Source organism: Geotrypetes seraphini, chromosome 4, assembly GCF_902459505.1.
Source record: "Geotrypetes seraphini chromosome 4, aGeoSer1.1, whole genome shotgun sequence".
Classification (NCBI taxonomy): domain Eukaryota; kingdom Metazoa; phylum Chordata; class Amphibia; order Gymnophiona; family Dermophiidae; genus Geotrypetes; species Geotrypetes seraphini.
The window spans coordinates 132,981,281-132,995,344 of NC_047087.1; the positions used below are offsets into that span (position 1 = coordinate 132,981,281).

Sequence of the window (14,064 nt, forward strand, 5' to 3'; positions counted from 1 at the left end):
AAGGTCCCTCTTCCCCTCCGTATATATCAGCCTCTCACCTAGCATATATGGTTCATTCCAATTATTAATCCCCAAATGCATTATTCTGTATTTCTTTGCATTGAATTTTAGTTACCAGATATTAGACCATTCCTCTGACTTTTGCGGATCCTTTTTCATGTTTTCCACTTCCTCCTTGGTGTCTACTCTGTTACAAATCTTGGTATCATCCGCAAAAAGGCAAACCTTACCTTCTATCCCTTCAGCAATGTCACTCACAAATATATAGAACAGGATCGGCTCCAGCACCGAACCCTGAGGGATTCCACTATTCACCTTTCCTTCCTCCAAGCAACTTCCATTAACTACCACCCTCTGGCATCTGTCCAAAAACCAGTTTCTAATCCACTCACCACTTTGGGTCCTAACTTCAGCCCTTCAAGTTTGTTCAAGAGCCTCCTATGAGGAACCGTGTCAAAGGCTTTGCTGAAATCTAAGTAAATTACATCTAGCATATGTCCTCGATCCAGTTATCTGGTCACCCAATCAAAAAATTCAATCAGGTTCGTTTGGCACGATTTACCTTTAGTAAAGCCATGTTGCCTCGGATCCTGTAACCCATTAGATTCTAGGAAATTCACTATCCTTTCTTTCAACAACACTTCCATTATTTTTCCAACAACTGATGTGAGACTGTAGTTTTCCACTTCATCCCTGTGACCACTTTGTGAATAGGGACCACATCCGCTCTCCTCCAATCCCCAAGAATCACTCCCGTCTCCAGAGATTTGTTGAACAAGTCTTTAATAGGACCCGCCAGAACCTCTCTGAGCTCCCTCAATATCCTGGGATGGTTCCCGTCCGGTCTCATCACATTGTCCACCTTCAGTTTTTCAAGTTGCTCATAAACACTTTCCTCTGTGAATGGTGCAGAATCTACTCCATTTTCTTGCATAACTTTGCCAGATAGTCTCGGTCTTTCTCCGTGATTTTCTTCCGTGAACACAGAACAGAAGTATTTGTTTAGCACGTTTGCTTTTTCCTCATCACTCTCCACATATCAGTTCCTAGCATCTTTTAGTTTAGCAATCCATTTTTCATCTTCCTCCTTTCACTAATATATCTGAAAAAATTTTGTCTCCCTTTTTTTACATTTTTAGCCATATGCTCTTCCGCCTGCGCTTTTGCCAGACATATCTCTGTCTTGGATTCTTTCAGTTTCACCCGGTAGTCCTTTCTATACTCTTTTGCCTTTATTTTCTCCGCCACTAGTTTAGAGAACCATATCGGTTTCCTTCTTCTCTTGTTTTTATTTATTTTCGTCACATAAAGGTCCGTTTCCATTTTTATCGCTGCTTTCAGTTTAGACCACTGTTTTTCCACTTCTCTTATGTCCTCCTATCCTAACAGCTCTTTCTTCAGGTACTCTCCCGTTTTATTAAAGTCCATACGTTTGAAATCTAGGACTTTAAGTATTGTGCGGCCATTCTCCACTTTAGCCGTTATATCAAACCAAACCGTTTGATGATCGCTACTTCCCAGGTGAGCACTCAGTTGAACATTAGAGATACTCTCCCCATTTGTGAGGACCAGATCCAATATTGCTTTTTCCCTCATGGGTTCCGTCACCATTTGTCTGAACAGAGCCTCTTGAAAGGCATCCACAATCTCCCTACTTCTTTCCATTTCCGCAGACAAAACTTTCCAGTCCACATCCAGCAGATTGAAATCTCCCAGCAGCAGCACCTCCTCTTTCTTTCCAAACTTTTGGAGATCCACAATCAGATCTTTATCAATTTACTGCAATTGGATTGGAGGTCTGTAGACTACACCCACGTAGATAGAAGTTCCATCTTCTCTTTTCAGATCCATATCGCTTTTTCCTGTTCCCAGGTCCCTTGAATTTCAGTCACTTGGATATCAATATTTACATAGAGAGTTATTCCTCCACCTTTTTGACCACCTCTGTCCTTACTAAAAAGATTATATCCCATCCATGGAATTCACTGAACCATGTCTCAGTGATAGCAACAATATCCAGGTCTGCCTCTAATATCAGGGCTTGTAGATCATGAACTTTTTTGCTTAGACTGTGAGCGTTTGTGGTCATCGCTTTCCAGCTATTTTTTAGCGGTTATCTGCTCTTTCGTGTAGTTTTTTGTTTCATTTCACTTCCTGTTGCAATTCTAAGAAGTGAGTTGCTAATATTGTTTATGTTGCAATCTTTACTACCATCACATCTTATCTTTTGCTGGTGGTGGCCTCTATAATTGTCCTTCATACATACGCCACCCCACCTTCTAGTTTAAATGCCTAGAAACATATTGCCTGAATTTCTCAGCTAGGATTCTTTTTCCTGCCATGGTAAGGTGCAGCCCATCATTACAATATAGTCTCTTGTTGTTCCATGTATTGCTCCATCCTCCTATGTACCTAAAGTCTTCTTGATGACACCAGGCTTTGAGCCACCTATTGAAGTTCTCAGTTTCTGTAGAAATGGTAAATGTAAATCAATTGTTTATTCATTTAAAAAAAAAAAAAGTATGAAGACTAGGAGACTCTCAATAGCGTTACATGGTCATACGTTTAAAACAAAAGGAGGAAATATTTTTTTTTTCACTCAAAGAATAGTTGAGCTCTGGAACTCATTACTAGAGGATGTGGGAACAGTGGTTAGCGTTTCTGGGTTTAAGAAAGATATGGACAAATCCTTGGAGGAAATGCCCATAGTTTGCTATTGAAATATAAATGGGGAACGTGGCTGCTGTCCCTGGGGTTGGTAACATGCAGCCTTAGCCCTAGCATTCTCTTTATACTTAGCCTCAGTATTTGATTTGGTTGGCCACACATTATTGGGTGATTGACTATATGCCATCAGTGTTAAGGACCAGAACTGGTTTAATTATTGATGAATAGATCTTTTAGAGTGACTTTTCAGTCTAAGGTATCAAAATCTATTCAGAACCTTGAGGAACTCCACAATCTATTTCCTTTATACTTTTCTGAGTCCACATAATAGCGCAAGCGGGATTTGAGATTGGGCCTGCGCGCAACCAAACACAAAAGGTAAAGAAAACTTTTTATTAACATAAAAAACCCTCTTCTGTTACTTCACACTAACATGTTTCTCTTTATTTAAGCTGTCTTGCTATTCCATATACACCATCAAGAGCTTTGAGATTTTTGCAAGATCACAGAATGAGTTTTTGATCATTTGCTTGCTTGATGGAAATCAACAAATACAAATGCCCTTTGGAATGGTCTGCCCAAAGTTAGCCAAGGAGAGATGATTCTAAAAAATTTAAATTATATCTCATTAAAAAAAATAGCATTTAATTTACAGGCTGAGGAGGAGTAGAAGGTATACTAGCGTGCCTGAGAATATAAAGTATATAAAATATAAACAGTGCCTTACATACTGATGCTTAAGAATGAAATGCCGTTTGAAACACATCTGAAGTATAAATTAAAAGCGCCTACGGCACCTAGACAAACTGCAACAGAATTATGCCTCCAGAGGTGCCTACCAGCGCATAACACCACTATAGGGGTGGCAAATGCCGGAAATGGCGTTAGGCACCATAAAGCGTCTATGTAGGCGCAGTTCACATCAAAGATACTGCTGGAAATGTAGGCCTTGAAAACACCGGCCTACATTTTCAGTGCCTATCTTTGCCAGAGGCACAGTTATCTAAACGGCGCTGTTGCGTGATTGACATACAATCAGTGGCCGCCAACAACGGCGCCACTTAGAGAATCTGAGCCGTAATGTGAGGTGTTTTTTTTTTTTCTTTTTCCTCTTCAGGGATGAATGAGTAAGGACAGTCCTATTCAAAGACTATGGCATTCTTTTTCCTTTTTTAATTATTATTTTATTGTAAACCACCTAAATTTGCTCTGGTTTGGGCACTATATCAAGTTTTAATCAACTAACTTATGCTTTTGGGATTTCGCCAGGTGCTTGTGATCTGGATTGTCCACTACTGAAAGCAGGATACTGGGCTGAATGGACCATCAGTCTGCCCCAGTAAGGCTATTATGTTTTTAAGTAAACTGCTGTTTGTACTTTATTACAGGTTCTGACACACCTACGCATTACCTCGCACATCGGGATTGGGCTGCTGATAGGCCTGCTGTATTTAGGAATTGGGAATGAAGCTAAGAAAGTCCTGAGTAATTCGGGCTTCCTCTTCTTCTCTATGCTGTTCCTTATGTTTGCAGCTCTAATGCCGACTGTTCTTACATGTGAGTAGCACTGGGTTATTTTTTTACATCTACACTGGCAGAAGTAAGCAAGAGTGAAATATTTCAATACGCATAAAAAGAAACGCCAGATGGTGCTTGGGGATAGGAAAGAGAGATGGGAGTTGGGAGAGGTGCGGGATTGGACCACTTGAACTCCATCATCTCCTTTTCTCTAATCTGCATATGTAGGTGTCAGTATTCATCACCAGTAGGTGCCCAAGCTCAGTTAAAAATGCCATTTAAACAATGTTTTTAACTGAGTTTCAAGACACCTAAAATATTAGCACTGGAATCGTGCCTCCATAGGCATGATTCTCTGACTGGCACCATCAAGTGATTGACACGTGATCGACGGTGCTTTTAAGGTGGTCGCCATCAATGGTGTCAGTTAGAGAATCTAGCTCTTAGTGTTTTGCTGACTATCTCTGGCATTATGTCCTGAAGTGTCAATGCCAGGCCTCAGCATCTTCCCGCCTAAACTCACCTCCCCACTTCCTCCCTTTTCTGTCTCTGTGAACAACACCCTCATCCTCCCTGTCTTGTCTACTCGCAGTCTCGGGGTCATCTTTGACTCCTCTCTCTCCTTCTCTGCCCGGATACAACATATTGCTGAAACCTGCCGCTTCTTCCTGTGTAATATTACCAAAATCCAACCTTTCCTCTCCAAGCATTCTACCAAAATCCTTATCCATGCCCTCTTCATTTCACGCTTAGATTACTCAAATTGCTACTGTCAGGTCTTCCACTTTGCCATCTTTCTCCCCTTCAATCAATCCAGAATTCGGCAGCACGACTCGTATTCCATGAGAACCGCTATACTCGCATTACCCCTCTCCTAAAGTCATTTCATTGGCTTCCCATCTGTTTCTGAATACAATTCAAACTCTTCTTACTGACCTACAAATGCATTCACTCAGCTGCCTCTCATTATTTCTCTTCACTTCTCGTCCCCATGCCCTCTCCCCCCCCCTTGCTTAGCTCTGCTCAACTGGTAAGTTCCTCCTATATGTGCCCTTCTCCTTCTCTGCCAACTCCAGGCTCCATCCTCTGTCTTGCTGCGCCGAATGTCTGGAACAAGCTGCCTAGTTTCCCTACGGTGGGCTCTTTCTCTGGCAGTGTTCAAGTCCAAGTTAACAGCTTATCTCTTTAAGATTGCTTTCAGCGCCTAACTCTTCTCACCTTGGGGTCTACATCCCTAACCCTATATGTCGTGTCTGTCTGTCCAAGTTAGATTGTAAGCTCTTCTGAGCAGGGACTGTCTAATGTCAAAATGTACAGCACTGCTTAGGCCCTTCAGCGCTATAAAAGTGTTAAATAGTAGTAGTAGCATTGAATTTCCAGGACCAGCTACACTATAGCTGGTTAAGTGTGATATTCAGCACAGAGCACTACATAAAGACAGTATGCAGTCTTGTTTATGTGGTTACCTTGTTTGGATAAATGCTGAATATTGGCATTTAACCAAGTGTTGACTCCACCCCTGTAACTGCCACAAAAATAGCCAGTTTTGAGCTAGGCATTAAGCAGACATTTTTAGCAGCGCTAACTAGTTAAGTGCCACTGAAAATGACCAGTTAGCCCCCAAAAAGGCAATTTAACTGGCCAGGATCCATTTTTGTTCCGTTAAATAGCTTTGAATATTGATCAGATCAATACTTGAGTTGTACAGATGTTGGGCAAATTAGTGCCTCAAGCAAAAGGAGGCGTTTGATATTAAGATACTCAGCCAACCCATAAAGATAAGCAGGTGACTTATCTGATTATTTTTATGTCCTTCAATGGCACTCTCCAATTAGATATAGAAAGTGATCATAGCATCCTAAACTGATAGGGCAATTTATCTGTCTCAAGCTAGATCTTCTGTATGAGAGGCCTATAAACAGATCTGGATAATGGCTGAATAATTGGCTCTATCCCTGGATTGTCTGTTGTTCCTCCTTTTCTTTTACGGATAAACTTTTGCTGACAACTCAGTGCCTGGCCAAAAATTAGGGGTTAGCTGTCAAGGAATTTTTGAGCAAAAGGACTTTTACAATCATCACCCAGTGCTAATGCATATGGCCTTTAAATACTGATCCCTCAGCTCCACAATTGAAATAACTTAATAGTGCTTTGTTTTTCTTGTTCATATATATTTTTTGTGATCATCATTCTAGATCTAGTTTCAGGTGTTTCCCCTTAATATTCTAATTTTTGGTCACATAATTTCATATTCTCTTAGGCTTTTATAGCAGGTTTCTGGGTCTCGCCGTGTCTGCGTAGAAAGAGCCAACATTTCAGCCATCATGCTGTGGCTTTCATTATAGCTACATCATTATGGCTGAAACGTCGGTTCTTTCTACACAGACGTGCTGAGATCCGGAAACCTGCTACAATCACATAATTTCATGTCAGGTGACTGCCACCTCATGGCTGCACAGACACAAGGTTGTCTTTATGGATGTTCTGCTAATGTGGTTGTATAGAGTACTAATATTTGAAAGGGTTCTTACCATGGTGCTCAAGGGATCCACATGTTGATATCTGGAGGACCTCTTTAGTTACACAAGTTGCCACCAGGGCTAAGTGCCAGTACTGCATGTGAAAGCTGTATTCAATGATAGCATTACTGGCTGTGTTTTCAGTATCATGGTGCCTCCCACTTGCACAGACTGGTGATTCCTTGTTCTTTCCATTTTGCACAGTCCCTATGGAGATGGGAGTCTTTCTGCGTGAGCATTTGAACTACTGGTATAGCCTCAAAGCCTATTATCTGGCTAAAACTATGGCTGATGTCCCCTTTCAGGTAGGTACTATGGAATGAATACTCTGACACATTTGCAGTCAGTCCAGCAGCTGCAAAGCTGGAAGAGGTACTAGAATCTTTCTTCCAGGGCTGGGCTAAGGATATACTGTGTCCTGTTGCTGTAATTCCTCAAGAGAGTCGTCATCTCAGACTTTACACACATTGATCTTGATGGGTACTTTAGTGAAGATTAAGAGTAAGGATTTTGTTAAACTGTAGCAAACTTTCTCCAATCCAGAGTTTGCATACCTTGCCTTTATGAACACAAACAAATTTACACCTCAGGCAAAAACACACAGTATTGTTTATGCATTTTTAAATATATAAAATTGTCCATCAATTTATGACTTGGGCAAAACTTGAACTGTCCTATAAGTGTACAATAAAATGGTTTGTGGCAAAGACAATTTTTTTTTTTTTTTTTACAATTTTCAAGTTTTTAGAAAGCAATGTTTTTATTTTATTTTTTATTTTTTTACACCAATCATAAGTTTGCCACACATGTAAAAATCACTGCATCCCAAAACAGTGATATCTTCACAGGCTCGTGTGTTATTTTCTTTCCCTATTCATTTCGTTAAGTCTTACTCTCTGGTCTTGGGAATGTATTCTTTTCTGTATGCACCCATCTGCTAAGTAATGAGGGCAAAATGTGAGTTATGGAGATGACTTGGTTACAAACAGATTTATCTGTTCAGAGTGCATGAAATATTTAAAGAATATGGTCTAGTAGTGGCAATGAATAATGGATGGAATACCACACCAAGAAGGCTTGGGCAGAAATGCTTTAATGCATTTATTTCCCACTAGATGGTGCAAGATTTAAGTGTATACTCTGTAGGCTACAGCCTTTCATATGCAATTGGATCATTCCGTTCAAACTCTGAACCTTCTGCCAAAGATACCTTTCTATTAAAGACAGCTATTCTGTCTGCCTATCCTCATTATACACTTTAAGCTGCAACATTTTCAGAGGGGTTCAAACCTTTCTATGTTTGCTGCTTCTAGACTATACTTCCACCTATGTCTCAGCTCAAGGTCCATTGGGACTGAATTACTGAATTACATTTAAAAAATGACATAGGAATTTAGGAATGGTTCCCTTAACTATGCTAGTAGGAGACCCTCTGAGATGCCTCATCTTTTCGTGTCTTCCTTGCATCTCACATTGGTACATATTTATGCTGCCTTCCTTGGTGTTGCACTGTCTTACTTTCTCCTCATTTCAGATCATGTTCCCAGTAGCTTACTGCAGCATCGTGTACTGGATGACTTCACAGCCCTCAGATGCACTGAGATTCGTCTTGTTCTCTGCCCTTGGGACAATGACATCACTTGTTGCTCAATCATTAGGGCTACTGATTGGTGCAGCCTCCACATCTTTGCAGGTTTGTGTATGCACATAAAGAAAAGGTCACAGAGACTAAGACTGTCACATAGGGGAATGAGAAGGGTGACCTCTGGGTAGACACCATGCATCCCCTTTGAGTCCATCTGTGACTTTGCAGATACATAAGTCCAGGGACAGAGGCACGCTAAAAGCAACCCTTGCCTGAATGCCATTTTGTTCAATATTTCCTCTGCCACCTCATGACTGCACAGACGCGGGGTTGTCTTTAGGGATGTGCTGCTGAAGTGGCTGTATAGAGAATTACCATTTCAAAGGTACCATGCCACTCTTTGGGGTTTTTCTGTGAGCTTGCAAATATGCAGAGGGTGTGTGATTTTTTTTATTTTATTTTATTTTTTTAAATCTTTATTAAGTTTTCAAAGCTAACAAAAAGTGCAAAACAATATTCATACATATATTAATAATCATAATAAGCACTTATATTCAATCAATAACAATACAGAAATAATAAAAACCCCTTTCCCTTCCAGCGTTTTCAATCAGAGGATAAAACCAAACAAAAGAGATACCCCCACCCTCCCCTGGATGTGTGTGCTAAAACAACAGAAAATAAAGATAAAAGACAACTATAACGAAGCCACAAAAGTCGTCAATGGACCCCAAACTAGTTTAAATAACTTATGCCCCAGCATGTCAGCGTTCATCTTCTCATACTTATAACATAAGCATAAATTTGCCAACCAAAGAGTAAAACTAAGGCGGTACTTTCAGGGTTTTTTTAGGTAAGGGTCTGTACGTTTTTTGGGTTTTTTTTTTTAAGAATCTCTCTAAATGAAGAATAAATGCAATTAAATACATCTACTGGACAGGTTGTTCCTCTATGGAGCTGATCTGCTGTTCCTTCTTTGAGTGCCTTCAGCATGGATCTTGCCATGGGTCTCCATTTTGTTTGGCTTAACATTTAAGCAGCCACAGTTACAGTACAACAGCTCTAGGATGGTTTAAGTGCTGGCACACTAAAGCTACAGGGATTTACAGTATTCATTCTAAACATTTTCATGTGTAATGAGCAAATAAATATTTCCCTGTTTATAGATACACCCTTTTAAGTTTTCAGTTGAAAACTTAGCTTAGGAGCTTAAAAGTAATGCTTATAAATTTAGCCCTGTCATTCCTTTGCTTAGATTTGAGTCAAATTTATCAACCTAGTGCTGAAAATCTGAGTTAAGATCATAACTTTTTTTGCTTATTAATTTAGGTACACAGTACAATAAAATACAATATTCAGGAGGAGTGTCGAGGGCCGGAGCTGTGCGAGACGTGGGCAGGCTTAGACTTAGTCATACAGCATGTATAGCCGAAAGTTATACAGCCCAGGATCGATGGAACTTGGACGTTGTGATTTAGACCATGTAAAACATGGTCTAAATCACAAAAACCCACCTAAAGTCACCAGATAAGCACTGTAAACACTTAAAACGGACCCCACACACTACCCCAGTGATCACCGCCCCTCCCCCCCACCCCCATAAAAATATTAATCACACCTTTAAAATTCAGCCTCCAGACCATCATCACCTGGTAGCCTGGCATAGGAAAGCCTAGTTGTCCAGCACAGAGGCGGCTTAAGCTGTCTTGAGGGTGGGTTAGGGACTTCATGGAGAGGAGGACCCATGCCCATAAGCCCCTGTAATCACTGCATTGATACTGAAACATGTGCACTCCCCTATACACTCCCAAAACCCTTTTCTACTGGCATATAAGTGGCTCCTGCAGCCATAAGGGCTATTAGGGTGGTAGATAAGTAGGTCTAGGGGATTCTGGAGGTGGTTTGGGGGGCTCACCATGACCTTGGCATTCTTTTTGTGAAGTTCACAGCAGTGCCCTGTAAGGTACCCCCACTATTTAGGTGGCATGGTGGGTGTTCAGTCCATCACTTTGCAGACCCCTCCCACTTCCAACAGGGCTTGTTCTAGGCGTTTTTGACTTGGACGAAAATGTGGTATTAAGATGTTCGATTTAGCGACTTGGACGATCAGATCGGCAGGACATATAGTTAGACGATTTTTGAAACCAAAAAAATTTTGGATGTATTTTGAAAATGTGTCCTAGGCTGTTTTTACTTTGGATGACTTGCGGCTTAGACGAAAACGGACTTAGACGTCCCTTTTGATTATGCCCCTCCACGCCTTCAAAAATCTCCTAAATAAATAAGATTTTAATAATTTATGGAATATTAAATAAGAGGGTTCCAATCTGACTTCAACAGGCAAAGAATTCCAAAGCTTTATGGCTTGATAAAATAAAATGCTGTGAAAATCATTTATATCATTTTATTAGCTTGAGGGAAACCTAGCAGGAGATTTGTTTTTGCACAAGAAGCGCTGCGCACGTCTGGTAGCGCTATAGAAATAATAGTAGTAGTAGAAAGGAGAGAAATGTAAATGCAGTAAATATCTTGGGGTATTCCATGCTTTATTTTAAAAACTAATCAGGTTGAAAACCAGGATTTTAATTGCTTTAATATTTTCAACTTATGAAAACCCCACATAACTTACTTAACTGAATTTCCACACTTAAATTTGAATCTAAAAAAAAGTCCCAGTGTGCCTAATGACGATTCCAACTTAGGGCTCCTTTTACTAAGCTTCAATAGTGTTTTTAGCACACGCAGAATTGCCGTGCGCGCTAAACCCATGCTACGCAGCTCAATGCTGGCGTTAGCGTCTAGCGTGTGCGGCAATTTAGCACGCGCTAAGCTAAAATTGCTATCGCAGCTTAGTTAAAGGATCCCTTAGTCATCTCCATTTAGTACAGTATTGGGTAATGAAGATGGTATAGTGGGAGGACCGAACCAGATTAATTTTATTTTGACTGTATGCAGTTCAAACAAACAGAACCTGCCCAATCCTCAACTAAAGTAAAACAGTTCTATATCTGAGGGGTAGCAGCTGGTAAAGCGGTTTCTAAGGGAAAAAATAAGTTAATGTCATCTGCGTAGGTATAATAAGATATCCCTGTGCTTTTAAAATTATAGCCAAATCTGTCCATGACAAGATTGAAGAGGATCAAGGAAAGTGGGGACCCTTGAGGGGCTCCACATCTCCTATGTCACTTGTCAGATATAATATTGCCCATTTGACTGAATAAGATCTGTTAAAGAGAGACCTGAAAACCAAGCTAACCCATTGCCTGATATTCCAATTGAATCTAATGGATAGATCATTAAATCGGCCCTAGAAAGTTTGCAGAGAAGCCAATTTAAGATGGACAGCTGGTTTATTATAGTCTGATATAAATTAGAAATTGTGTGTGTAGTTCATCATAGGACTTTTTTTTTTTTATAATTATATGCTAAGTAATAGTTATATTGTTGATTTGTAAAGTCTTATGTTTTATTGAACAATAGCAGTTAATCAAAAATAATAAATCCAGTCCAAGAGCATACGTTCTTTGAATATCAGCCTTGTTGAAACTAATGGGAATAGGGGAGGAACTGATCGCATGCAGTGTTTGTGATCAAAGGTTGCATGACCTTTGCAAGCTCTTGTCAGATAATCTGTGCCACACAGGTCACAGAATGACAGTTGCACAAATCAACACACATGAGCTGTATAAAGAACAATGGAAATGATTATACAGGGATTGATTCTGTAAGTGGCACCTGACATAGCAGGTGCCTAGAAAAGTGGTACCTGCCACAGGTCCATCACGGACAGGCACCGCTTACAAAATCGTGGCTAGCAAGGACCCTAGGTGCCATAAAAGTAGGCAAGGATTTTACAGGCCTACATTTCCGGAACCTAGGGTCCTTGTAGAATTACAGCCAGCAGCACTTAGTGACACTGAAGTCCAGTGCCGCCCCTAAACACGCTCACTTCCAGGCTTCGGCGGCACTAGGTGCTATGGACTCGGGCACTGGTCCCAGAGGATACCTAATTTTTTTAATCCATTTTTAAATGGCTTTTAATGGCACGATCAATTATCACAACACCTAAAACCAATTAAAACACTTAAGTTAGGTGTTGGCAGGCACAGTCTAGTTTCTGTATTAAATGGATTGCCCAATATGGGCTTTGTACTTATCTTCTCTGCAGTTGCTCAGTGTTTAAAAAGTAGATTTTGACCCATAAACTAACTACTAAGCAGTTCTGAATTAGAAGTTACAGAGGAAACCTGAAGGGCATATTTTTTGTTGTTTTTTTAAGTGACTTTTAGCACAGGCAAGAATCACTTAAAATTTGTAACTATCACTCAGATTGTATCTTTTAAACAGAATCTGTATAATAGTGCAGGGAGACGTGGTTGTTTATATAGAGAGAGCTGAAACCTTACTGAGAGAGTAAGAAACCCCTCATTCCTCTTATTCGTTGGATCTGACTGCCTCCCCACTAATCCTCCATACCCGATAGATTCCAAGTATGGATCCAAATGTAGTAGCACTAACCTAATGAAACCTTTCGGCATGATGATATTGCTCCTTTTCATTGCCAGATTTAATACTCCCCCCCCCCCCCAGCTTTTTGAATTATAGAAACAGTCTTGAGTAAACCCAAGGGACTGTTCACAATTGGGGCAAAGCGTCTGGGGCAGTCCACCCTCCACTTTGAAGACGATCTTTGCCATGGTATTTTCAATACGTACCTTCAAACACAAACCAGTCTCATAAAATCATTTTTATCTTATTCTAAGGTCTTCAGAAATGCCACTATTAGCCAAGTGTTTTCAGTGGCTAAAAATGCTTATCCCAGGACAAGCAGGCAGCATATTCTTGACTGATGGGTGACGGCACCGACGGAGCCCCGGTACGGACACTTTTAGAGTGATTGCACTCTAAGAACTTGGAAATGTTCTAGAGGCCGCACCGCGCCGTGCGCGAGTGCCTTCCCGCCCGACACAGGCGCGCGGTCCCCAGTTTCTTAGTTTCCGCGGAGCTAAGAAGACGTGTGTTCAACGGCTGTTGAACAATTTTTGTATTCTTGCCTTCCACGCTCGCGTAAACCCTTTGGGAAAGATCTTTTCCCTCATTTTTTCTTTTATTTCTTTTATTTAAAAAAAAAAAAAAAAAAATTCTATTAGTAATTTTTTTTCCTTTTCTTTCGGTTTCGCCCCGGCGGGGCCTATTGCCACTATCGAAGCCTCGGGCTTCGATTTGGCTGAAGCCGTTTTTCCATTCATGCCCCCTCAACCCGGGTTTAAAAAGTGCCAGCGGTGCGCTCGGCCAATTTCACTGACAGACCCACATAACTGGTGTCTGCAGTGTCTTGGTCCGGATCATCGAGCGTCAACTTGTACCCGCTGCGCATCGTTAAAGAAAAGGACTCTGAAAAACCGCCAGATCCAACAGCGGTTGCTTTTCGGTGCCGAGATGTCCGACTCCGCTACACCGGCACCGACATCGGTTCCATTGCAGTCGGCACCTTCTTCGTCGACACCGCGCGACACCGCGCCGGCGTCGCACCCTCCAGGTAAGCTGGCTAAGAAGCCTTCCCCGCTGGAGCGTCCTCCGGTCTCCACTGCAGTGAGCCCAATCCTGCCGACTGTGAAACGCCAGCGGAAGCGCTCCGCTCCGATTGAAGTTAGCCCTTCGACATCGGGTTCTTCTTCGGAGTGTAGAGCGGCACCTAAGGTACCGCAGAAGAAAAAAGCGGTACCGGTGCCTTCCTTAGATGAGCGCATTGCCGCTGTCTTGCAGGTTCAGCTC

The 14,064-nt window shown here is 41.3% G+C and overlaps 1 protein-coding gene across 1 annotated transcript in view; it reads left to right on the forward strand.

Moving 5' to 3' along the window:
• The window catches only part of ABCG1 (ATP binding cassette subfamily G member 1), a 129,976-nt gene that overhangs the window by 105,615 nt on the left and 10,297 nt on the right, over positions 1–14,064 (forward strand). Inside the window, exons 11-13 of the mRNA XM_033940130.1 lie at positions 4,056–4,224; positions 6,909–7,009; positions 8,239–8,397. Of these exons, the coding sequence (XP_033796021.1) occupies positions 4,056–4,224; positions 6,909–7,009; positions 8,239–8,397 (429 nt within the window). The remainder of the gene's footprint in view (positions 1–4,055; positions 4,225–6,908; positions 7,010–8,238; positions 8,398–14,064) is intronic.